This window comes from Hemicordylus capensis, chromosome 1, assembly GCF_027244095.1.
Source record: "Hemicordylus capensis ecotype Gifberg chromosome 1, rHemCap1.1.pri, whole genome shotgun sequence".
Lineage (NCBI taxonomy): Eukaryota > Metazoa > Chordata > Lepidosauria > Squamata > Cordylidae > Hemicordylus > Hemicordylus capensis.
Window position 1 is genome coordinate 386,792,447 of NC_069657.1, and position 26,550 is coordinate 386,818,996.

General features: G+C 43.8%; 1 protein-coding gene across 9 annotated transcripts in view; it reads right to left on the reverse strand.

Annotated features, from left to right (window-relative positions):
* The window catches only part of AKT3 (AKT serine/threonine kinase 3), a 357,028-nt gene that overhangs the window by 179,654 nt on the left and 150,824 nt on the right, over positions 1-26,550 (reverse strand). For all 9 annotated transcript variants that reach the window (XM_053301809.1, XM_053301802.1, XM_053301817.1 and 6 more), the window contains exon 4: positions 8,274-8,385. In XM_053301809.1, coding sequence (XP_053157784.1) covers positions 8,274-8,385 — 112 coding nt within the window. The remainder of the gene's footprint in view (positions 1-8,273; positions 8,386-26,550) is intronic.

Genomic DNA, 26,550 nt, shown 5'->3' on the forward strand with positions numbered 1-26,550 from the left:
CAGGTAGGGAGACTGAAGTGCAGCGGGGTGGTCGGTACACCAACAGAATCCCCACCCTATCTCAGAGGCCCACCCTCAAGGACAAACACTCAAAATTCTGAGATTGCCTGACTGGGCACCTGGAAACGGGGAGAGTCTCTCGAAAGATGACTGCAACGCCTCCTCCCCGACCCTCAAGGCGGGGCTGCTGCACAATCTGGAAATCTGGAGGACAAAGCTGAGAGAGACCAACCCCGCCCAGCGCATCCAACCAGGTCTCCGTCACACATACCAGGTCAGCACGCTCATCCACAATCAGATCGTGGATGAGTGATGTTTTTGCGTTAACTGACCTGGCATTCAGCAGCAGCACCCTAATCCTCGAAGGAGAGTTTGGTATCATCTGCAAATTTGGCCACCTCGCTGCTTACCACAGCTTCTAGATCATTTATGAATACATTAAAAAGCACCAGTTCCAGTACAGATCCCTGGGGGACTCCACTTCTTACTTCCCTCCATTGTGAAAACTCTCCATTTATATCTACCCTCTGTTTCCTGTCTTTCAACCAGTTAGCAATCCACACATGTACTTGTCCCCTTATCTCATGACTGCTAAGTTTCCTCAGGAGTCTTTGATGAAGAACTTTGTCAAAAGCTTTTTGGAAGTCCAGGTATACTATGTCAACTGGATCACCTTGATCCACATACTTGTTGACACTCTCAAAGAACTCCAAAAGGTTGGTGAGACAAGATTTACCTTTGCAGAACTCTTCTACTTTGTACCATGCTGTCACTCCTGCTCTGCTTAGATCTTCCTTTTCATTGCATTTAAACAATATTCCAGACAATGGAGTCAGATCGTCAGATCTTCTACAGTCTTTGTTGGACCAATCTTTCCAAGGAAGTTATGTCTTGTTTCAGTCTGTTGCTGATTTGAAATTGGTGGAACAGAATCTCATGAACATCTCTACTACTAATGGTGCCCCTGAGCCGGGAAAGCATATTAATGACAAGTACTCCTCTGCCAATTTAGATTGACATTATCTATCCTCCTACGTGCTTAAATTGGTATCATGGAATGTGGCCAGATTAAGGAGCAGACTAAATGATCCAATATTTGTAAAATATATAGCAGAATTTGACATACTAATTTTCCAAGAGACTTGGATGCCCAATTTGCCTAACTTTGAGGGTTTCACCTCCTTTGCGGTTGGTGCCTGTCCTGGAGGTGTTAGAGGACGGCACTCTGGTGGCCTATGTATATCTGTTAATACCTTTCTTAAGGTCTCTATATTCCCATTATCTAGCTGTGAGCATTTTGCAATGGCCTTGAAACTTGTCTCTGACTCTATATCATTATTGATTATAAATGTGTTCATCTCCCCTAGATGCCTGGATTTTTACATCAAAGCAGTGTGGTCCAAGCTAAGAGCTTATATTGAGGAACTGTATTGCTCTTGCCCCTGCGCACATATTGTTATTGCAGGGGATTTTAATGCTAGATTGGGTTATGATAATAATCAGCTATCTGCCCAATTCAGAGCTTTTCCATTTGACCATGAGATTCCTCCCCCTTTACTTGAGCACCAATTTAAAGATAAATCTGGTAATCTCGCTGGTTTATGTCTTTTACAGACTTTTGATGATCTTCATCTGCTGAATAAATCTACTCCGGATTATTATCCAGATGAGTTTACCTTTTGTTCAGGTTCCCGATTTTCAGCAATAGATTATATGGCGATTTCTCCATCTTTGCTCTCTCATTTTACCAAATTTAGAATAGTTGGGCACCCTGAGAGTAACCATCTGCCAGGGGAGCTACTCTTAAACTTTGATGCTAAAGCAATTACTGTTGATTTGACTTATACTCCGGCCTTTGAATTAGAGGTACAACCCTACCAGATCTAATGGTCCAATAATCTGGGTAAGCAAATTAGTACACTTTTGAGTTCTCCAAATTTGGTGCATTCTCGGACCTTGGTATTAACTAATGAATTGGACCCAAGTGTTTTATTACACTACCATGATATCATTCAGGCTTTTCAAGCTGTGTTAACTAGGGTAAAAAACCAGGGCACTTATAAGGCCAATTTATACTCTAAAGGTTGGTTTGACAGGGACTGCATGAATGCTAAAGATCAATTTATTTCTGCCTATCAATTTTATAGGTCTGCTCCGTCATCTTCTTCCCTTGATTATGTCATTGATCAAAAGAAATATTATAAACAGCTGGTGAAACAAAAAAGAAGAGAGGCTATATGGGTTAACTGGCAGCAATTGATAGTTGCTGCTAAATCAAAAAATTCTTCGGTATTCTGGTGCTTGATTGCCTCTCATCTCCATAGTTGTTTACCAAGATTGGATTATATGATTCCTTCGTCTGTATGGGAGGAACACTTTTCTCAGATTTATAAGAAGGCTGATGACTTTGATTATATCCTGATGGAGGATTTCAGTCAGTTACCCCAGTGGTCCCCTGTGACCTGTGAGGAAATAGGTGCCTTAATTGCCCAATTAAAACCGGGCAAGGCTCCTGGATCTGACAATATTATGGCGGAAGTCCTTAATAACAATTTGGAATGGTGGGCACCAATCCTGGCCTCCCTATTCACATTTATTGATAGGACTGCTTTGGTTCCTAGTGATTGGGAAGTGGCAATAATCATCCCCATTTATAAGAAGGGGGATTGTAAGTTCTCGGCAAACTACCGCCCTATTAGCCTGCTCAATATTATAGGCAAGTTATATGCTAGACATCTATTCAGCAAACTACTAGATTGGTGTGATGACTATGGGATACTTAATGAGGAGCAATTTTGTTTCCGGTCTGGCCATTCTGTAGTAGATCCTGCTTTAATTGTACATCATTTGGTTGCAATGTACACCTCTAACCCAGGTGGAGCCCTATATGCAGGTTTGTGGACTTTAAAGCCACCTTTGACATGATTCCTAGGGTAAAACTATGGATCAGGCTTTCGAATTCGACAACAGACCACTGTCTGTTGTGGCTGATAATAAGTCTACATAATAACTCACGAATAAGAGTCCGCTGCAGCAAATACGGCCATATTACCAAAGGAATCCCGACCCATAGAGGGATAAGACAAGGCTGCATATTGGTGCCACTGTTATTTAACATATTTATCAATCCTCTTGTTCCTCATATATCTAAAATGGAACATCATCGACCAAAACTAGCAGGTAAACACCTTACAGCTCTTATGTATGCGGACAATGTAGTGATTATCTCGCAAATGCAGGTAGGCCTAATACGAGCGCTGCGCTCGCTAGATGATTTCTGTAAATCGAATTCTCTTGAAATCAATTGTGACAAGACCAAAATCATGGTATTTGCGAAGCGCCCAAAAATTTGTATGCGGTCATTAAATGGCTGTAGGCTGGAGCAAGTTAATCACTTTAAATATCTTGGAATTATCTTCCATGCTTCAGGCGACTGTACAGCCCATAGAGACTATACTATACAGACTGCCAAAAAGAGCGCTTTTTTGATTCAATCTTATTATCGATCAAGAGGTGCCCAATACATCCCGGCAGCTATCATACTGCTTGAAGCTAAAGTACGTTCACAGCTTCTATATGGTAAACAGCTGGGCATTTATCCTTGTTTTAATAAATTGGAAGCTGTACAATCAAATTTTTTGAAACATATATTCCAGGTTCCTGGCTGTGTGCCTAGAGTGGTTTTGCGACCTGAAGCTGGGATGGTTAAATTGGAGGCCAGGGCTTGGATTGCTATCTTTGACTACTGATTAAAACTTATATTTTGCTCCATGGGTCTACTATCTTTAGTACTAAAAGACACATACCATTCTGGTTGGATTAAGAATGTGGAAGATAGATTAACATACTATGGCTTCTCTCCGGCCGCTATACTATCCCTAAAGTACGATACTGCAAGGACCAGGTTGCGAAAGAGAATTCTTGACATGGAAGGCCAGATTGATCGAGGAGCCATTCCAGCAAATGTGTTTCTGGGTAGCCAGATTTCGAACTATTCACCCGCAGCATATCTATTTCACTTCTCTATCTCTAAATTTCATCAGGCCCCGACTTTAGCCCCCTGTAATGCTTTGTACAATATGGTGCTGGAAGGGAGGTTTCATGGTATTCCCCAGAAAGATTAGGTGTGCCCATGTGGTTCAAGAGAGATTGAAAGTATGGTCCATGTTATCTTACACTGCCAGTTTTATGATGATGCTAGATTTGAGCTTATTTGCCCTGAACTTGCCTTATACCCAGATTTGGATGATAACTTATGTTTCTCTCATCTTTTAGCTGAACAGAACGAAGCCAGACTGTGGAAGGTTGCCAAATTTTGTTACATTGTGGGATATGTCTGGAGATTATGAATACTCCTTAGTTGGTTATTTTACCAATGTCAATTATAATCTTATTCCTTCATTTTCTTATATATTTGTTATATTGATATTTGTTATATTGATATTGATATTTGCATTTTTGTGTTCTGGTTTTTTTCCTGATCAATGACTGTAATAAAATTGAACTGGACTACCTTTGCAGAAGCCATGCTGGTTCTCTCACCGGAGGGTCTGTTGTTCTATGTGCAGCAAGGCCTGTTCTTCTAGGTGCTTTACAATTTTATCCTTGAGGATGCTTTACATCAATTTGCCTGGAACGTACGTTAAGCTAACTGGCCTGTAATTTCCTGGATCACCCCTGGATCCCTTTTTGAAAAATGGTGTTACATTTGCTACTTTCCAGTCCTCTAGTACAGAGCCCAATTGCAGGGATAAGTTATATATTTTAGCAAGGAGGTCAGCAATTTCATATTTGAGTTCTTTGAGGACTCTTGGATGGATTCCATCCAGCCCTGGCAATTTGTTAGTTTTCAGTTTTTCCAAACAGTTTAGAACAATCTCTCTTGTTACTTCTATCTGACTTAGTTCTTTAGCCTCCATTCCCGAAAAGCCTGTTTCAGGAAAAGGTATATGCTCAGTGTCCTCTGCCGTGAGGACGGTCGCAAAGAACTCATTTAGAAGAACTCTCTGCAACCTCCATATCCTCCTTAATAATCCATTTCACTCCCTCATTATCCAATGGTCCAACTGCCTCCCTGGCAGGTATCCTGCTTTAATGTATTTAAAGAAGTTTTTGTTATTCCCCTTGATGCTTTTAGCTAAATGTTCCTCAGACTCTCTTTTCGCCTCCCTTATTGTCATCTTGGAGAGGGTTCCTAAAAGAGGTAAACCTAAGAGGCATACCCACCATAGCTGGTTTGATAATGATTGCATCCAAGTAAAGAATACATTAGTCACTAAGTTCAATTTATTCAGGGCTTCTTCAAATGATGACTTGGCTAGAGAAATAAGGGAACTGAAAAGACAGTATAAATGGCTAATCGGGGTGGGGTGGGGAGCAAGTGGCGATGAAGGAATCCTGTGAACAACTTCTTGCAGCAGCTAAGTCAAAAGATGTTAAATTGTTTTGGAAAATAGTATCAGGCAGTCTTAAAGGGTTCTCAGGTAGCTTGAATGGCCATATTTCTGCCGATGCCTGGATAGTACATTTTGGGGTGCTGTATCTATCAGATGTCATCTCCGCTTGATTATCATTTGGACTGTCTACCCCCATGGCCACCAGTCTCTGTGAGTGAGGTCACTAAGTTGATATCTCAGTTACCATGTGGTAAAGCCCCCGGTAAGGATATGATCACGGGGGAACTTCTTAAAGCTGATATTGACTGGTGGGCCCCTATCCTAGCCAAGCTTTTCACTTATACTGATGGGGTGGGTCATTTTCCCGAGGACTGGCAAATGGCTATCATCACACCGATCTATAAGGGGGGTCAGCATTGTAACTCCTCTAATTACCACCCAATAAGTTTATTATGTATAATTAGTAAACTTTATGCGAGGCATTTGTGCCATAAACTTATCACCTGGGCTGAAGAGAATTCCATCCTTAGAGAAGAACAGGCAGGCTTTCGTTCTGGCCGGTCAACTGCAGATTAAGCCTTGTTCCTCTCCCATTTGATAGAGAAATGCTCTAGCAAAAACTCCTCATATGTGGCCTTCATTGACTTCAGGGCCACATTTGACTCAATTTCTAGGACGCATCTTTGGAACAAACTAGCTAGGTCCTCCACTGATCTTCGCCTCCTTTTTTTAATCTATACTATTTATGAAAATACGTCACTGATGGTTAAGTATGACAGCAAAGGTCATCTATCAGATCCTGTCCCAGTTCAGAAAGGGGTTAAACAGGGCTGTATTTGGCTCCCTTCCTGTTTAATTTTTATATCAATTATTTAATCCCCCTTTTAGATTACCCTGTTTTTCATCAGCCCAAGCTAGCAGGTAGAAGGATATCTATCTTACTGTATGCTGATGATGCAGCACTACTATTTACTACGCTTGTTGGCATGTGGAGAACTCTTTGAAAACTCTTACACAATTCTGTGCTGAGGAATTTCTGGCTATTAATACTCATAAAACCAAGGTGATGGTGTTTGGTAGGAGATTGAAAAAGCATTGCTGGTCCATAAATGGTAATAGCGTTCAGCAAGTTAAAACGTATAAATATCTCAGCCTTGTGCTCCATGAGTGTATCTCATGGAGACCCACTGTGACTATTTTAGCCACTAAGGTTCAACATACAGTCACAGCTGTATTTAAAAAAAAAAAAAAATCACACCAAAGGCGCTCATTCCATTCCTGCTGCACTGAAGGTTTACCAAGCTAAAATTTTAGCCCAGATGCTCTATGGAATGGTGGTACCTTTCCTCTTCTTGGTATACATTCCAACTGAGCTTCTAGTTTTAAATAAGTTCCATGCTTTCTGGAGTGATTTAACCCTCATGACTTTCCCTTTCAGCTTCCTTTTTACCAGTCCCCTCATTTTTGAAAAGTTTCCCCAAAGTATCTATATTGGACTTCCTTGACCATTCTCCACTTGCATATATGCTGAATTGGATCACACTATGGTCACTGCTCCCCAATGATTCTGCAACTCTGACATCTCGCACCAGGTCCTGGGCACCACTCAGGATTAAGTCCAAGGTCGCCATTTCCATGGTTGGTTCCGCAACTAACTGTTCTAAGGCACAGCCACTTAGCATGTCTAGAAATTTGGCCTCTCTTTCATTAGCTGAACGTGAATTTACCCAGTCAATGTGTGGGTAGTTGAAATCACCCATTATTACTGCCCTCTCTTTGACACCTTTCTTATTTGTTTCTCCAACTCCAGACGCTCTCAGAGCTTTGATCCGGATAGTGATAGCACGTCCCTAGTAACCCATTTCCTTTCAGTCCTCATACTGTCACCCATAATAATTCTTTGGAGGACTCTAGTCCATCTAGGTTTTTAGGCTTATTGGAATCAATCTCTTCTTTAATATACAGTACTACTCCTCCCCCAATCCTCCCATTAAGAAGAGCCTTTGGGCTTTTGTTGGGGGGGGGGGTTGTTCGCGCGCGCGCACACACACACACACACACACACCCTTTTTGGGCTAATAGTTATTCAGGATGAAAGGAAGCTTCTTTTTCTTCCCCTTCCCTTGCTTTTTCTTTTTTAACAAAGATTTTTATTTCTGCTGTAATAATTTTGTAATTTTATTTCTTGGTATTTTAACCGTGAATTTTCCTTAATATTGTCCATTGCTGGGAGCAAGTAGCGCTGCCACGTGATATAACAATTGGAGGGGGAGGGGACTGATTAAATGCACAGTTGTATAAAAGCTTATCATTTTGTACTGAAAACAATTTATTTAATTGACTGATTGATTAATTTCTATACCACCCTTCCAAAAATGTCTCAGGGTGGTTTACATTACATGGAAACAAAAAATGTTTCTATGTTTCTTTTCTGCATATCCATCTAAGTTCTTTTGTTTAATTTCTCTTTTGTTTCTGTTTAAAACATTTGATGCCAGAATAAACTGCTTTAATTTGTTTCAATAAAACTACTGAATTCTTGCTCTGTGAGCTTGTGTTTTTCCCCCCGGTTTTCACTCATAAGCAGTTGTTTACCTCTGAAGATGCCATTTGCTTCATTAGCATCATTGGGGCAAATATTTGCTTGGGGTAGCTATTTTTTAAGTTAATGGCTAAAAAGCAGGGTAAAAAACATAAACTCATTAATAATGCATGAATAAATTTATGGATTAGGAATGCTTTACAAAGGCTTATTCATATAACCCCCCCCCATGCAAACAAAATCTGAAAATATTACATTTTTAATAATTAATGAAGACTAAGATATAGTGAGTCATTATGGAACTCAAGTCTACATAATAAGAATTTATTTCTTACCGTTCTTCTGGAGTATCTACATGAAATGTCCTTTCTATCACAGTGGTCCACTGAAGACATCGGATAATAAAAGTGTTTGGTTTTGGTCTCTCTGTTTTCATTAGCTGGCATTCTAGAAAAATAAAGATTTTTTTTTAACATATTGATTTTATAATATGGGGAGAGTAACAGAATTATTTTGTTCAAATTACAAACACATATATATCCACCTAACATTTACAGCTATATGCAACAATTCAACTACTCAGGTATATTATATTATTAATTAAGGGTGTAATCTCTTGAAGCCAATTATGTGCAGTTAAATCTCACAGGTTAGCAGCCTAAAGTTGCACTTACAATATATCCATAATTATATATATTTGAAGTGAAAAATATGATATTGGACGTTATTCAAGATACATTTTCTGAGGGAAAGGTAAATATTTAGCTATTCTATTCATTTGAACTCTAACTTGAATAAACTATGTCTATCTGCATCTCCCTGTATATTCATAGATATCATAGTTGTATAGAGAGATTCCCTAATAAGAAATATATATGAACACTATATAAACAGCAACATAAAGAAAAGTAACACAATTTAATAGAGAACCTGAGGTATGCATATTATTTTATTAAAAACCCATTTGTACTATACATTACTTTCTCTCTGTCCAACAGTCACACTGCCCTAAAAGGCATATTTGTTTCCACATGTGCAAGCACATGCACACACATCACACTCTTGCACAGACACACACACAAAATTTATTTGCAGACAGAAATGCATGTCTATGCACACACACACAATCTATCATACACATATGCCTTCTCTTCTTCTAGTGGTGACACAATGGCGAATACTCTCTTTTTTCCTGGGAGGAGTCATGTCCTTCCCCAGAAGAAAATCTCTTGTGAGCCATACCCTACCGTTGCTCCTTAAATATTCTATCTCTAACTGACATAGCCCACAGTAATGGAAGTTATCCACAAATAGGAGACAGTGCCCCTGACAAAAGGGGTGAATTTCAACTCAGCCCCCATTAATAATGCATGGTCAGTCATCCAAAGAATTCTTCATTTCTTCCAAGTAAGTGTGCCTTCTCTGAATGTGCTAGTTCCTCAAAAACACCTTCTCTATGAAGCCTTTGGCTCAGCCACTTAGTTCTTATATCCTACTGAAACCAAGCCTAAATACATGCAACTGAAATAAATGCACATTCTTCTCCTGCTTCCATCTGCTTCAATTTCTCTCTATTGTCTTTGTGTTCAGTTTTAGAGTATAAAGGTATAGCTCATGGATCTGACATTTACAATCTCTGCAATTTCTATACAGTGAATAACTATAAACTATTTTTAAATGCTTATTCAGAACTCTGCCAAAGAAAGAACTGCATCTTTCATAGCTGCACCAAAGAACCCTAGAAAATCCACAATTACAGGGTTAGGACAAGCTGTTTTTTTACTAAGATTTGTAGAAATGTTGACTGAAGTGTTCTCTTTTTTAATTTGCTAGTCAGTTTCTCTCCACATCTTCATCTATAGTTGTGTCCTTATCCAGCTGCTAGAAAAACAGTTACTAATTGTTTTAACTTCACACACATTTAACTTACTAGAAAATGACACTGACATCACGCACCAGGTCCTGCGTGCCACTCAGGATTAAGTCCAAAGTTGCCTTCTCTTTGGTTGGTTCCAAGACCAACCATTCTAGGGCACAGTCATTCACTGTATCTAGAAATCTGACCTCTCTCATTACCTGACTGTGAATTCACCCAGTCTATGTGTGGGTAATTGAAGTCACCCATTATTACAGCCCTGCCTTTCCTTGACACCTCCCTGATTTCCTGCTTCAACTCCCAGTCACTGTCAGTGTTTTGATCCGGAGGGTGATAGCACGTTTCCTTTCAAGCCTTTTATTGTCATCCACAGGGTTTCTGTAGAGGACTCCAATTCACCTAGGTTTTCTAGCTTGTTAAAGAAGGGATAGAATCTAACATACAGTGCTACTCCACCTCCAAGGCACCCCTCCCTGTCCTTTCTATAGACTTTATATCCAGGGATAGCAGTGTCCCACTGGTTCTCACTGTTCCACCATGTTTCTGTTATGCCCACTATGTCTATTTCTGCGTTAGCAACCAAGCACTCCAGCTCACCCATCTTGGCGCAGAGGCTTTTGGCATTGGCATGTAAGCACCTATACGCTGGATCTCTCACCTGGTGTATGTTAGCTTTCTTTGGACTCTTGGACCAGCTGGCACAGCCTTCTGTCTGCTCTTTATGTGGTTCTGCTCTGTCCCCTTCTGTTTTATCTGAATCCTTTGTACCCTCCCACTTTAAAAGATGGCATTTGCCAAACCGGATACTGCCCAGCTCCTGTCGGCTGTTCCCCAGGTGTCATTTTAAAAGCTGCTCTGCAACCTTTTTGATTTTAAGCGCCAGCAGTCTGGTTCCATCTTGGTTCAAGTGCAGCCCATCCCTTTTGTACAGGCCTTGCTTGCCCCAAAATGTATCCCAGTGCCTAATGAATCTAAACCCCTCACCCCGGCCCCAACGTCTCATGCACACATTGAAAGCCCACAGCTCTGCCTGTCTCACTGTACCTGTGTGTGGAATGGGTAGCATTTCTGAGAATGCTACCTTGGGGATCCTGGACTTCAAAATGCTACCTATCAGCCTAAATTTGGCTTCCAGGACCTCCCGACTACATTTCCCCACATCGTTGGTGCTGACGTGCACCACGACAGCTGTCTCCTCCCCAGCACTGCCTAAGAGACTATCTAGATGCTGCGTGATGTCCGCAACCTTTGCACCAGGCAGGCAAGTCACCGTGTGGTCAACACGCACTTCACAAACCCAGCTCTCTATACCTCTAATGATTGAATTACCCACTACAAGGAGGCCCCACCTCCTTGCTGAAGCAGCAGTAGAGACAATCATTACACTACAAGGAGGCCCCCCACCTCCTTGATGAAGCAGCAGTAAAGACAATCATATAAAAGCCTGGGTAAAAAGCCACAATTTGACACAATTTCTAAAAACTGTGATGGAGACCGAGGAGCGAATAGCCACTGGGAGAGCATTCCAGAGTCTGGGGAAAACAACAGAGAAGGTCCTGTCCCGCATGAATGACATCTGAGCATCCCCCATTGTCGGCACCTGGAGCAGAACCCCCTCAGATGACCTTGTCAAGCGGGCAGCAACCCTTTCGAGCAGGCGGTCCCTCGGGTATCCAGGGCCCAAACTGTTAAGGGCTTTAAAGGTCAAAAACAACACCTTGAGTTGGACCCAGAAACAAACTGGTAACTAGTGCAGCTCTTTCAAAATGGGCATGATATGATCCCAGCGGGCAACTCCAGATAAAATCCGAGCTGCCCCATTTTTCACTAGCTGCAATTTCCTAACATTCTTCAAGGGCAGCCCCCTGTAGAACATGTTATCGTAATGCAGCCGTGACATGACTAAGGCATGGGTAACTGTGGCCAGGTCTGCCTTCTCGAGAAAGGGATCCAGCTGGTGCACTAGCCAAAGCCATGCAAAGGCACCCCTGGCCACCGCCTCCACCTGAGCTTCCAAAAGCAGTTATCAAATTTTGAATAAACAATCCTTATATTAAATTAGCTGAACGCACAAGTTTTTAGACCAGAATATGCTGGGTGAAAGGTTTAAATAATTTTCATATTTTTAGAAGAAATTCTGAATATAATAATCATATTTTAACTGTTATTATTCTCAACAGATTTTTAACACTTAATAATGAGAGCAATAATTCAAGAATGACATGTCCAAGAGAAGCAAAAATAACATTATGTCTCTCTGTCCCAGAGAAGCACAAGATTTGACTCAAATTCAAATTTACTATGATTCAAATTTACAATGTATAGTAATTGTTCAACAAAACGAATGTTCAAAGTTGAAATCCTACAAATTTAAAACTGTCCTTTCACTTTCCTTTTGCAATCACATTAATAAAAAATTCTATTACATATAATAAATTTCTTGTACTTTCCTATAAGTGTAATCTGCACAAAATGACTTCCCCCAGTCAACGACAGGCCTCACCTGCTAGAGTTATGTTTTTTTAAAGCGAAGGCTTGGTATTTAACTACAGCTATGTCCTGCAAGTTGTTGTCAAAGCCTAAAAATCTCACCCAGGATTAGAATGCTGAGAAACTGACAGAACAAATATTGTCCATTACCAGTCAGTACAACCTTCACATCACCTTAAGTGGCACAGCAGGGAAATGCTTGACTAACAAGCAAAACGTTGCCAGTTCAAATCCCCGCTGGTACTATATCGGGCAGCAGTGATATAGGAAGATGCTGAAAGGCAATCATCTCACACTGCACGGGAGGAGGCAATGGTAAACCCCTCCTGTATTCTACCAAAGAAAACCACAGGGCTCTGTGGGCGCAAGGAGTCGAAATCAACTTGATGGCACCCTTTACCTTTACCTTACAACCTTCACAGAAGGAGGAATAATCCCCACCGTATTCTATAGTGCTACAGAGATTAGGGTTTGGGGGTAGATCGGCATCCTCATACAGCACTCCATTGCTGCTTCTCCTGCATTCCCACTGACAATAAGACTGAGAAGTAACAGTGGGGGACTTGCAGGGAGGCTAGAAAGAACAAGATAAATAAGTTTCTGAGGCACCCCAAATTGATGTGGCAAATTATCTGAGTTCTTCCCAGTTTGGGAGGAAGAACACGGATCACTGCTGGGCAAAATCAAGATGAGCTCTGAAGAGTTCACCAATCTCTCAAACAATGTATTTATAGAACAATAACCATTATCTAGCCCATTTGTGTGGAGGGTAAGCATACAAAAGGAAGGAAGCCAGCTGATGAACATGCGGGAGGAAAGATGGAAATAAGCTGATGACACTATTTCCCTTGGTCCTAGCTCTAACTCAGTGATGATACTTGATGATGCACTGCTCCCCTGGGCTCATCCAGTAACTCAGTTTCTCCTACTCAAGCTACTTGCACAAAGAACAAGAGGAGTTCCATGCACGGGGCTGCTTTGCTAAATACACCCAGAGGAAAACGTACACTGGCAAAAGAAAGGTAAGGGGCTGGGGCGGAAGAACAATAGACAGGCTGGCCTGTCCCGTTCTTCCACAATCTTCTATCACACATCAACTGTGCCACACACACTGGATTCCCATCCTCCGCAGAAAATGCCTAGCATCCAAAAGGCAGAGGGATTTTGAAATTGTTTTGGAATGCTCCTCCCATTTTCTCCATTAAATGCCAAGACACAGAAAACACTTGGCCAATTCCTGGATTTTTTGGTGAGGGAGCAGGGATTGGGAAATTCTGATGGATTTTTCAGTCCACTGACAATCACAATCCACCCCCCCAAACTCCCTTGGAATGACACTACAGGACAGCCTATTCTGTCCTGTAGTGTCAGCCTATTGGGTCCTGTATTATTTACAGGAGAACTACAAGTTGCTTACCTGTAACTTTGGTTCTTCTAGTTGTCATCTGTCCATTTACACCAATGGGGTATGTGCCTGTGCAAAGACCTCATCGGAACTTAACAAGCTCAATTCTCCTGATTTAGGTGGGAACCCCACCCCCAGCCACTATATGCGGCTGTGCCACTCCACATCCCTTCAGTCACGGAGCCCGCCTTAAGTAGATCCAGCAGAGAGGATGGGAGGGCATGTAAAAGGACAGATGACCACTAGAAGAACTAAAGTTACAGGTAAGCAACCTGTAGTTCTTTGTCGTGGTCTCTGTCTTTTAAATCAATGGGTGCATAACAAACCAGCACCCAAGGAGGAGGGAACAAACAGAAACAAGGATGCACTTTGCAAGAAGTATTTATTTCAAGAAATGAGGTACATCAACTAAAAATAGATTGCAGGACAGTCCTGCCAAACCTAGCATCATTCTGTGCCCCGGCATCAATGGCATAATGACGAATAAAGGAATGTAGAGAAGCCCAAGTAGCTGCTTGACAGATAGTGTCCAAAGGGACCGCACGATCAAAGGCAACAGAAGCCACCATGGACCGAAATGACTGTGCCTTAACCGTCGCAGGCAATTGTTTATGTGCCAAATCATAACAAAGTTCAATAGTAGAAACAATCCACCTAGCCAGGGACTAAGCAGAAACCTGCAAGCCCTTGCAAGGCCCATCATACAGAACAAACAGAGAAGCAGTTTTCCATCACTCTTCCGACCTCTGAAATTAGAAGGACAATGCCCTTTGAACATCCAAATGGTGCAACCTGCGTCAGATGAAGAGTTTTGAAAAAATACAGGCAAGGTGAGTGGTAGGGTGCGGTGAAAGGTAGAAACTATCTTCAGAAGGAATTGAACATCCAGTCGGAGCACCACCTTATCTTTATGAAACTGCAGGTGCGGTAGATCAACTCTCAGGGCCCTCAGTTCACTCACCTAGAGAAGGTGATTGCCACTAAGAAGGCAACATTCCACGTCAGGAGACGAGGATAAATTGAAGCCAAAGGCTCAAAGAGAAGTTGCAGAAACCCAGCCAGAACCACCAACAAATCCCAAGCTGGTGACATAACAGGGTCATCCGGTAAAAGATGCGATAAACCCTTCAGAAAACTCTTTACCAGTGGGTCCTTGAACCAGGAAACCCGAGAGGCAAATGCACCACAATGGCTGCCAAATGTACTCTGAGAGACGAGAGCTTCAAATCAGATTCTTTCAAAGATAACAAATAGGTATAAACATTTTGAACAGATTGATTAAGAACAACAAACCCATTTTGAATAACAAATGTACACAAACGAGCCCATTTATGTCCATACAACTTTCTCGTCAAGGGCTTTCTCACTGCCAGCAAAATGTCCCTGAGTCACCAGGAAGTTGGAAGGATCTTCCAGGCAGTCAGGTTCAGGGACCGGATGTCCAGATGGAGCACCCGACCCTTCTCCTGCAACAGCAGATAATGTAGAGCAGGAAGGCACACCCAAGACACTGCCAGCAACCTCAGAGCCGCAAACCAAGACCTCCTGGGCCACCAAGGGGCTATCAGTATGGCCCTGGAGCGGTCCTCCCTCAGATTGTGAAGAACCTTTGATATGAGGGGAAACAGCAGAAACAGGTAAAGGAAGAGACCTTTTCAGGACAGAGCGAAAGCATCGCCCAGAGAGCTCTCCCCTTCCCTGGAACAATAGAGAACACACTGAGAATTGTCCCAAGATGCAAAGACATGCAGAACTGGAGCACCCCACATTACAAATATGTCCCAGAGCACACCCTGATCCAATGTCCACTCATGTAACCTTGGTCCACTCATTTTCAGTCTGCTCAGCATGTCCGCCTGGGCATTCAGGTTACCTTGGATGCAGACCACATGAGGCATCACCGCATGTGCTACACTTCAATGCTACAAGTCGATTGAAAGAAACAGGAGGCTCCTGGAGGTTGTGCCTCCCTGCTGATTTGTATAGGCTTTCACCATCGTATTGTCAGTTTGAATTGTCACCGAACAACCTGCAATTACGGGTAAGAAGCCCCTTAGGGCATGGAATATGGCCAATAGTTCCATGTAGTTGATGTGCCATCTCTCCACAGAGCCCCTCTCTGTTGACGTCCAATGGCCGCTCAGGCGATAATTGCCCAAATAAGTACACCATCCTAGCTCCAACGCATTGGTTGTAATCACCCAGTGTGGAGGAGACATAGAAACATAGGAAGCTGCCATATACTGAGTCAGACCATTGCTCTATCTCGCTCAGTATTGTCTTCACAGACTGGCAGCAGCTTCTCCATGGTTTCAGGCAGGAATCTCTCTCAGTCCTATCTTGGAGATGCCAAGGAAGGAACTTGGAAGCTAGGTGCTCTTCCCAGAGCGGCTCCATCCCCAGAGGGGAATATCTTACAGTGCAAACACATCTAGTCTCCCTTTCGTATGCAACCAGGATGGACCCTGCTTAGCTTAAGGGGACAAGTCATGCTTGCTACCACAAGACCAGCTCTCTTCCTGGTGAGACCTGGAAGGGAGAGCAGAGGTCCAAATGACGAGGCTCAACCCACTAAGCCGCAGCTTCCCACACCAGCTGAGGAGGTATGCGCTCCAACTGAGCGGAGTCCCGAAGAGAGTCAAACACATCCAGGAACCACCTCTGAATGATGCGCATCCAAAGGCGTGCATGTAGAAGCATGTATGTGGTAGCAGCCATTTGGCTTTAACAGGCGCTGTACCGAATGCATGGTCTGTGGCCCTCCAGCCAGGAAAGAGGAGGCTAGCCGTACAAGTGTCTCTATGTGGGTCTCCGGGAGGAAGACTTTCTCCAAGCTGGTGTCAAAGATCAGCCCTATAAATTTTATCCTGTGGACAGGATCCAGCTGGGACTTCTCAAAGTTGATCTGCAAGCCCAGGCTCTACAGAGTACCTGCGCTGAGAGAGCTCAAAGCAGCCTGCTTCGAACCCGCTAGGATGAGCCAATCATCCAGATATGGCAGGATTTGTATCCCTTTCTCTTGTAGAAATGCCACCACAGGGGCCAAACATTTTGTAAAGACCCCCTGGGGCCATTGTCAGGCCAAACGGTAAGGCCTTGAACTGATAGGGGATTCCCACTATCTGAAAATGCAGGAAATGGTGATGTTGAGAACAGATGGAGATATGATCGTACGCGTCTTAGGTCCAAGGAGACCATCCACATGTCCTTTTCCAACAGTTACATCCAGAAACACTTGTAAACAAGGTGTTTGTTTAGGCTTCTGAGGTCCAATATAGGGCACTGACCGCTGTCTGGTTTTGGAACAACAAAATAATGGGAATAGAAACCAGGGCTCGTCACATTGGTGACTCTCTCAATAGTATCCTTCAAGAGGAGAGGAAAGACCTCCTGATCCAACGCTGGGGTCGACGGAGTAGACACAACACTGGACAATGGTGGTGTCTGGTGAAACTCGATGGCATAACCCATGTGTATGACTGTGAGGACCCACTGATCCACAGTCACCTTGTCTGAATTCACTGCAAAGGGAGCCAGGTGGGTCCAAAAGGCCCAATAGTCATTGCTTTTTCTGAAAGGTATTCAGGCACTGCTTTTGAAAGCCATGTTTACTAGGCTGGAACCCGGACTTGTATCGGGGTTGAAAATAATTAACCCCAAAGAAACACTCCAATGAGGATTGTTGCTGCAAAGGGGCTTTAGTCTGTTGATAAGAGGACCACCTTGATTGCCTCTGCGGCTTCGGAGCAGAGGAAGAGTAGGACATAGATTTTGCCGTACTCCTCAGCTTCTGCACCTTCTGTAAGGTGTCATCAGTCTGTTCCGTGAAGAGGCTGGAACCTTCGAAGGGGAGATCCTCAATCCTGGCGCAGGCCTCATAGGTCAGCCTGGAGAAACGCAGCCAGGCATGCTACCTGAGAGCCACAAACGTGGCCATCACCTTCGTTGTGCACTCCACAGAGTGTCTGGCCAAGGAAAGTTCTTGCTTTGCCACCTGGACAGCCTCATGCAGGAAGCCCTTCACTGGATCACACTTATCCTGAGGAAGGAGGCCCCCAAAGGGAGCCACCTTTTCCTATTAAAAATGGTTATACCTGGCGTTACAGGCCTGGTAGTTGGCAATCCGCAAATGCAGAGCTGACGCTGAGTAGAGTCTCCTCCCAAAGGAGTCCAACTTCCTGTCCTCCTTATCACCTGGCACAGAGTGACTGTGACCTTTAGCCTTCTGCATGGATGCCTCCACCACAATGGAATTAGGCGTAGGATTATTCTTCAAGAAGGTCGTATCCTTTGCATCTGCACCCTATAAAAGTTCTCCAAACGCCTGTTGGGTTGTGAAAGAGTTGCTGGCTTCTTCCAGTGCCCAGACATGACTCCCTATAAGGCAGTGTTAAGTGGCAGAGAGGCCGGTACCTTAACCTCAACATCAATGAGACCGGATAAAGGGTCCAATGCCCCTTTTTGTTGCGTATCAAGGCTCACACTGAGAGCCATTGCCATGCAGGCCACATAGGCCAAGTATTGCTTCAGATCTTCTGACAGAGACACGGGTTTAGAGTCTGGTTGATTGCACAAAGGGGACGACCCCAGGAAGATTATGTCCAAGTCCGGAAAGCCAGGTTCACTTTCACTTTCCGTCTCAGGAGGCGCCACTGGATCCGGGGCCAAGTCCAGAGGGACAGCTGGGAGATCCATATGGTTTCCCAATGGTTGCACTACTGACCCATCTGCTGCCACAGATGGTACCGAGGCAGGTTGCAGCATCGAAGGTTGAACTGTAACTTCTGAAGGCGATCCACACCCTGAACGCAGTTCCCGAAGGTCTCGCTGAGGAGAGCAAGGCCTCCCTTCTGAATGCGAAGGAGCCTTATACCAATCACAAGTAGTCCCGGAGTCTCCATAAGCAGAACCCTCTTGGTACCGAGATTCATACCAGGCTTCCCATAGTCAGAACAGTCAGAATGATAACCAGAGGGATACTGTCTATAAACAACGGCGTCCCAGCGCCAATCTCCGTAGGAGGGTTCATCCTCTACATATGAGGAACCTCGTGTAGACACAGTATTGATCAGCGTACGAAGGTCCATGTCGATCCCAATCTCTCCCATATCTGTACTCAGAGGAGTGCTCCTCCGAGTCCCAAAGCGCCCTCTGATCCCCAAGGGGTGGGGGCTTCTCCATGCAGTGCATGGGTGACAAACGACATCCAGGCAGTCGTGTCGCATTCACAGCAGGTTTGTTCGGTGAACAGGTTTCATAGTCCGACGTAGCATAGTCCTATTTGTCAGCCGCTACCGAGAGGTCTTGTCCAGCAAAGGTACGGTCAGGCATCTGAGTGGGAGACATCGAAGCCACTGGAGAACTAGTAGGAAGGCGAAGGTCAGTAGAACTTGGTATTAGAGGAACCGGACCCTCCGACGCGTAGTCAACAGCTACCGCACCATGCCCTGAAGAGGCCAATTTTGGCTTCTTAACCAGTGGAGCCTCCGAAGAAGAGACTGGTGTGGGCTTCTTCTTTTGGGGGATAGGCAAAAGGTGTTGCCCTGCCAGCAGATGTGGAACTAGCATCGGCTTCTTCTTCTTTAGTGGTAGCAAAGGTAAAGTTCGCTTAGGCAAGTCCTCCAGCAGCACAGAAAGGGCTGAAACCATGGATAGGTCTGAGGCAGGCGTTGCCGATACCAGTACCCAGACTGGGAGTTCTGGGGCCAAAGGAGCGGAGTCCAAGTGCTCTGATTGCATCGAAGAAGCCATTTTAAACAACTGCTTCAACAACAAGGCCTCTGAAGAACCGTGGGCCAGGTCCCACAGGGCAGTGCGCAAGCGAGAAGCCCTATTCTTTCAAGCCTGCTTCGTAAACCTCTGGCAATTAATACAGGTCTCGACAATGTGGGATTCCCCCAGGCAGAGAAGACACTTGGTATGAGTATCAGGGGAAGGGATCTTAGATCCACAACAAAGACATTTCTTAAAGTTCTTTTGTGCCCGGCATAGTTCTTTGCGCCTGGCCACAAAGCCCCATCCCGGCTGGGATCGGAGCCACGAAGATAGGGTGGAACCATACAAATAAAAATTCCAAGAAAAAAACACTACTGCTCAAGTAAAGAAAAACAACAGGTGTGAAAACAAGAGAAAAATAACAAGAGGATTCAAGAATAGTCCTACTCGTTGCCGAGCCGAAGGTTCCATGGCGTCTACTGAAGCGCGGACGACGAAGACTGAAGGGATGTGGAATGGCACAGCCACATATAGTGATTGGGGGCAGGGTTCCCACCTAAATCAGGAGAATTGAGCTTGTTAGGTTTCGATGAGGTCTCTGCACAGGCACATAGCCCACTGGTGTAAAAGACAGAGACCATGTCGAAGAAGCAAGGGCCCCCCACTCTGGGGCCCCGTCTAAAGTATGCCACCCCCAGTCCTAAATAATCACATGGGGCTGGAACATCCAAAAACGCCCTTAATTGCATGGTTCAAATCAAGGGTGTCAAACAGCGGCCCTCCAGCAGTTGTTGGCCTACAACTCCCATCATTCCTGGCTACTGGCCACTGTGACTGGGGATGATCGGAGCTGTAGGCTAATAATAGCTGGAGGGTGGCAGTTTGACACCTCTTGTTTAAATAATTTGAACTGGCCCCTACATCATAACTAGTGCTGATCCAAACAAATCCCATTCCAATGTGACAAATAATAATAATAATGATAATGATAATAATAATTTGATTTCTATACCGCCCTTCCAAAAATGGCGCAGGGCGGTTTACAAAGAGAAATAACAAACAAATAAGATGGCTCCCTGCCCCCAAAGGGCTCACATTCTAAAAAGAAACATAAGACACACACCAGCAACAGTCACTGGAAGTACTGTGCTAGGGGTGAGGTGACAAAGGGAGTGGACTGACATTTTCAGAGGATGAGCATGCTGAGTGTTTTGTGGGAGACATCTTACCACTAACTAGTGGTGGATCCAGGAGTCATATTTTCTTTTTAACTATTTTAAGCTGTGTGTGTGTGTGTGTGTGTGTGTGTGTGTGTGTGTGAGAGAGAGAGAGAGAGAGAGAGAGAGAGAGAGAGAGAGAGAGAGAGAGAGAATGAATGAATATATGGAGACAGATATAAGTATTGTTGATGTATCAATATGTATGAGGTGCCTGTAGTAGGTTGGTATCTATGTTCATAGATCATGCTGGTGAGCCAGTGTGGTGCAGCGGTTAGAGTATTGGACTAGGACTGGGGATACCCGAGTTCAAATCCCCATTCAGCCTTGATACTTGCTGGGTGACTCTGGACCAGTCACTTCTCTCTCAGCCTAACCTACTTCACAGGGTTGTTGTGAGGAAAAATGTAAGTATGTAGTACACCGCTCTGGGCTCCTTGGAGGAAGAGCGGGATATAAATGTAAAATAAATTAAAATAAAATAAAATAATAAAGGCAGGGGAATGAGCACGTGCAAATGTGTGTGAAAGCGTTGAATGCATGGGGAATGTGCGATAATATTTGCATAGGAGCGAAAAAGTGAATCAAGAATACTCTTTTTTTCATGATGACCTTACAGTTCTTCTGCAGTAAAGCAAATGGGGGGCAGGGGTTGGGGAGCTCAGGGCATCAACTTTACTTTTATTCCAAGACCCACTCCAACCTTGCTACGCTCCTGTCTTCCACCTTTCAGATTTGATAAATTGCACTACAGAATGGAAATCCCCATTTATGACTGAATACATCAATTTCTAGTCTGAGTTTGCAAGCAACAAGAGGTAAGAATGTTGCTCAGACTTTCCCCCTGCTTTTATACAAATCTCAAGTTTAAGGGAGTCAATAGTGATAAGAGATTTGGATCTTTGCACCTTTGAATATAGTGGAACAGGAAATGGTTCAGAACACTATAGCACTACGATTTATTTAACTATCTATTGGTGTGGGTGTTTATAGAAATGTACTTTGATGAAATTCCTAACAGCCAAACCAGATGTTCAGAGCAATTGTATTTGTTAAATATGTGCTTGCCCCATTTGTCTATGAAGTGAGGGGTGGGGTGGTCTTACTTTATATACAAAAAGGTATCCATGAAACCCACCCCACACCTTACCTTGCTGCAGTCAGCTGGTTTACGGAGTTTCCTCCCTACCTGATTCCCTTTCGATATTGAAGTTAGGTTAGAGAAAAACTACTTAAAAGCAACTAAACACAGTAAAGTAAGGTGAGGGAGGGGCAGGTTTCATTCCCCTCTCACGCATGCTTCTTCTAGTTTAAAAAGTTCACCCACCAACTTCCACTTCATAGGCAAGAGCAAGCATGTGTTTAACAAGCATGCAGTAACAGACATGCAGTTGCTCCAAAACTTCTAATTTGGCCCAAAGATCCTTTAACTAGAGATGAGGCGAGTTGAACTTGAAGCCTTATACATCTGAAGCACAGGCTCTACCATTGAGCTGTGGGCCCACCCCTTAAATCAATAAAATAGCAGACTACAAATACAATATTCTTTGGCAGTAATTTAAAACTCTACTGATCCTATAGAAAAACTATTTTTGAAAAATACAGACACACATAGAATGTATTAAGACAACCCCATTGCTGGCTCAGAATGCTTAAACCATAGCTGGGTCACTACTAAATGAACATTACAACAATTTCTTCTTCAACTTTGCTATTATACATAAACAAATATAATTAAAAAGCGGAATCCTGATTTTTTAAAAAACAGTTGGAACTCTACGCTATCACTGAAAAGGATGAACAAGCCAATAAAAACAGGTAGACCCAGAATGACAGATCTACAACCTGGAAACTTATATCACTATTTTACATCTTTCATTCTAGTTATTATTCAATATTAATCTAATGATAGTTTTGAGAGTTGAATATCTGAAAAGATCAAACGTTTGTCTGAAGACTATTAATCCAATTAACACAATACAAATTCAGAAAAAGAAACTGGAGAAAATATCTAATGGGAAAAGGGTTCCCCGCTCTGAGACTATTTCTATTCCAATGGCCTGGGTGAAAAAAAATTAGTTTAAGTTTCTGAACCACTGACATTATTTCCATAATGTGAAGTGGAGCCTGATTTTCTTCACCACATGCCTAAAATGTCTGGCACACTCGAAGATATTAGTTACAATAGCATTTTGAGGCAAAATTACACTAGTCTCTCAATTGCATCGTTATGTTAAACTCTCCTGAACAACTCTTAACTACAAGCTGTATTTCAAAACATTTTGTTTATCTTACACCATTCTGAACCACAGATGACAAAGTTTGCTTGAAGCTGTAATTACTCTGTAAAGCTGGGAAGCCAATTAGACGGCCTAAAACCTGCCAGTTCCCCCCCAACCCCCGGAAAAAAAACATATCATCTGTTCAGAATTTATTAAAAGTGTAAAGTTTTAATGGTTGGATGTTTAACCATTTAACCTCCAGCTTAGTTTCATCCCTCTGATCATGCATTAAGGCCATAAAATATTTCTTAGAAAGCTTTCACATCAACGAAATTATTAAGAATACTATGTTTTAAGGATCAACATATATTCCATGTGATGCTCTCTAATGTCAGAACTACACATTACATGAAATACTCAGCTACTGCCAAAAAAGGCAAGCATGTGATTAATTCCGTTTTCCCTCTCTGCAATTGCTTGAGAAATTTATATGGTTTTCTGACATCACATAATTGTGTGTTTTCCTGCCCCGTCAGCAGCAGCCAATGATGCTTGGCAGAAACAGGTAAATGCACAACATCCAGACACAGCTGAGAAGGTGAGCAAGCCTTTCTAAACATCTAGCCTTTTCCCCTTCAAACAAACTAACAGGAAGAGGGGAGTTTTGCAGGGGCTGTTTCTCTTTAAGGGGTAGGTCTTAGTCTCTCTCTCTCTCTCTCTGTTACTTGTTAGGGTTAAGATATCACAGGGCTAGGAGTTCTTAGGGTTACCTAACTGCAGTGTTTACTTAGTGGCTGCTTGGAGGCGGTGGAGTCAGCTAGGGCTGCGAGAGGCCCCACATTCCTTTCCTTTGACTCACATCCTGTGTGAGAGTTGGAAGGCTACTCTACATATGAGGTGAAGGCCCGAGAGCATAGCGAACAGAGCATAGCAAACTGGGATAGCAAACAGGACGTAGGAGTTTTGTAGGAGTTTAGCGGGAAGTGTGCAGGGGAGCCTGGAACAAGCCCCTGCGATCACAAGGAGCCTGGTGGAGAAGAGAACGTAAGTACATATCCCTCCCTCGTATCCCTCATATTCTTGGGAAAGACTGTTTGGACAGTTAAATAGTTGACCATTACAGCTGAGACCTATCCTAATAAACTATCTAATAAACAGACAATAAGCTCCCTAAATACTGTAAAGAGCCAACTAAAACAGTATGAAGATAGAAGGTCAGCAGGGGAAGGGGCACTTCCCAGTGTATTGCACAGAGTGCCACATGTATGACTATTTTCCCCATGGGCAGAAGTCATTGGTGTGTGCTCGGTGCAAGGAGCTCCTGGCTCTCAGGGAACAAATCCATTCCCTCGAGACCAAGGTGGCGGATCTGGAGAAGCTCAGAGAGACAGAGAGGCATGTGGACGAGACCTTCAGGGATGTGATAGAGGCATCCCACTCCAGGGCTGGTAGCTCCTCTGCTGTCAGGGAGAATAATGGTCTTGGGCAAGGAGGACATCGGTCTGAGGAAGAGGGAAATGCTACTTTAGAAAGGGCCCCTTCCGTGGATGATGAGCCCATATCCTCTTGCACAGGGGACACTCCTCTGGGGGGTGGGGGCCTCCTTGTAGTTGGTCAGTAGAGGGATAGAGAGATGGGTTTGTGACCTGCGTGTTGACCACACAGTGACTTGCCTGCCTGGTGCAAAGGTTGCGGACATCACGCAGCGTCTAGACAGGCAGTGCTGGGGAGGAGACAGTTGGCGTGGTGCACGTCAGCACCAATGATGTGGGGAAATGCAGTCGGGAGGTCCTGCAAGCCAAATTTAGGCTGATAGGTAGCATTTTGAAGTCTAGGACCCCCAAGGTAGCATTCTCAGAAATGCTACCTGTTCCACACACAAGTACAGTGAGACAGGCAGAGCTGAGGGGTTTCAATGCATGGATGAGACGTTGGTGCAGGGAGGAGGGGTTTAGATTTGTTAGGCACTGGGACACATTTTGGGGCAAGCAAGGCCGGTACAAAAGGGATGGGCTGCACTTGAACCAAGATGGAACCAGACTTCTGGCGCTTAAAATCAAAAAGGTTGCAGAGCAGCTTTTAAAATGACACTTGGGGAACAGCCGATGGGAGCTGGGCAGTATCCAGTTTGGCAAAAGCCATCCTTTAAAGTGTGAGGCTGCAAAGAATTCAGATAAACAGAAGGGGACAGAGCAGAACCTCATAAAGAGCAGACGGGAGCCTGTGCCAGCAGGTCAAAGAGTCAAAAGAATAGCATACATCAGGTGAGAGATTCAGCGTGTAGGTGCTTATATGCCAATGCCAGAAGCCTCCGAACCAAGCTGGGTGAGCTGGAGTGTTTGGTTGCTAACGCAGAAATAGATATAGTGGGCATAACAGAAACATGGTGGAACAGTGAGAACCAGTGGGACACTGTTATCCCTGGGTATAAACTCTATAGAAAGGACAGGGAGGGGTGCCTTGGAGGAGGGGTAGCACTGTATGTTAGAGAAGGGATAGAATCTAACAAGCTAGAAAACCTAGGTGGACTGGAGTCCTCTACAGAAACCCTATGGGTGACTATACAAGGCCGGAAAGGGAACGTGCTACTGGGGACGTGCTATTGCCCTCCGGATCAAAATGCCTACAGTGACTGGGAGTTGTAGGATGAAATCAGGGAGGCGTCAAGGAGAGGCAGGGCTGTAATTATGGGTGATTTCAACTACCCACACATAGACAGGGGAAATTCACATTCAAGTCAGGACAAAGAGGTCAAATTTCTAGATACGCTAAATGACTGTGCCCTAGAACAGTTGGTCATGGAATCGACCAGAGGGAAGGCGACCTTGGATCTAATTATGAGTGACACCCAGGACCTGGTGTGTGGTGTCAGTGTCATCGACCCTTTAGGGAACAGTGACCACAGTGCCATCAAATTCAGCATACATGCGGAGAGAGAATCACCAAGGATGTCTAACACAGACATTCTGAATTTCAGAAGAGGAAACTTCTCCAAAATGAAGGGTATGGTGAAAAGAAAGCTGAGGGGGGAAATCAGGAGTCACTTCGCTCCAGAATGCATGGAGTTTACTCAAAACCACAATACTAGAAGCCCAGTTAGATTGTATACCCAAAAGGAGGAAAGGTACCACTAAGTCCAGGAGGATGCCAGCATGGCTAACGGGTACCGTCAAGGAAGCCATAAAAGGGAAGAAGACTTCCTTCCGAAATTGGAAGGCCTGTCCAAACGAAGAGAACAGAAAGGAACACAAACTCTGGCAAAAGAAATGCAAGGTGACAATAAGGGAGGCAAAAAGAGAGTCTGAGGAACATTTAGCCAAAAGTATCAAGGGGAATAACAAAAACTTCTTTAAGTACATCAGAAGCAGGAAACCTGCCAGGGAGGTAGTTGGACCATTAGACAATGAGGGAGTGAAAGGGATTATTAAGGAGGATATGGAGGTTGCAGAGAAGCTGAATGAGTTCCTGGCATCTGTCTTCACGGCAGAGGATACTGAGCATATACCTGTTCCTGAACCAGGCTTTTTAGGGATGGAGGTTAGAGAGCTGAGAGCTGAGTCAGATAGAAGTGACAAGGGATGATGTTCTAAACTGTCTGGAAAAACTGAAAGCTAACAAATCACCAGGGCCGGATGGCACCCATCCAAGAGTCCTCAAAGAACTCAAACGTGAAATTGCCGACCACCT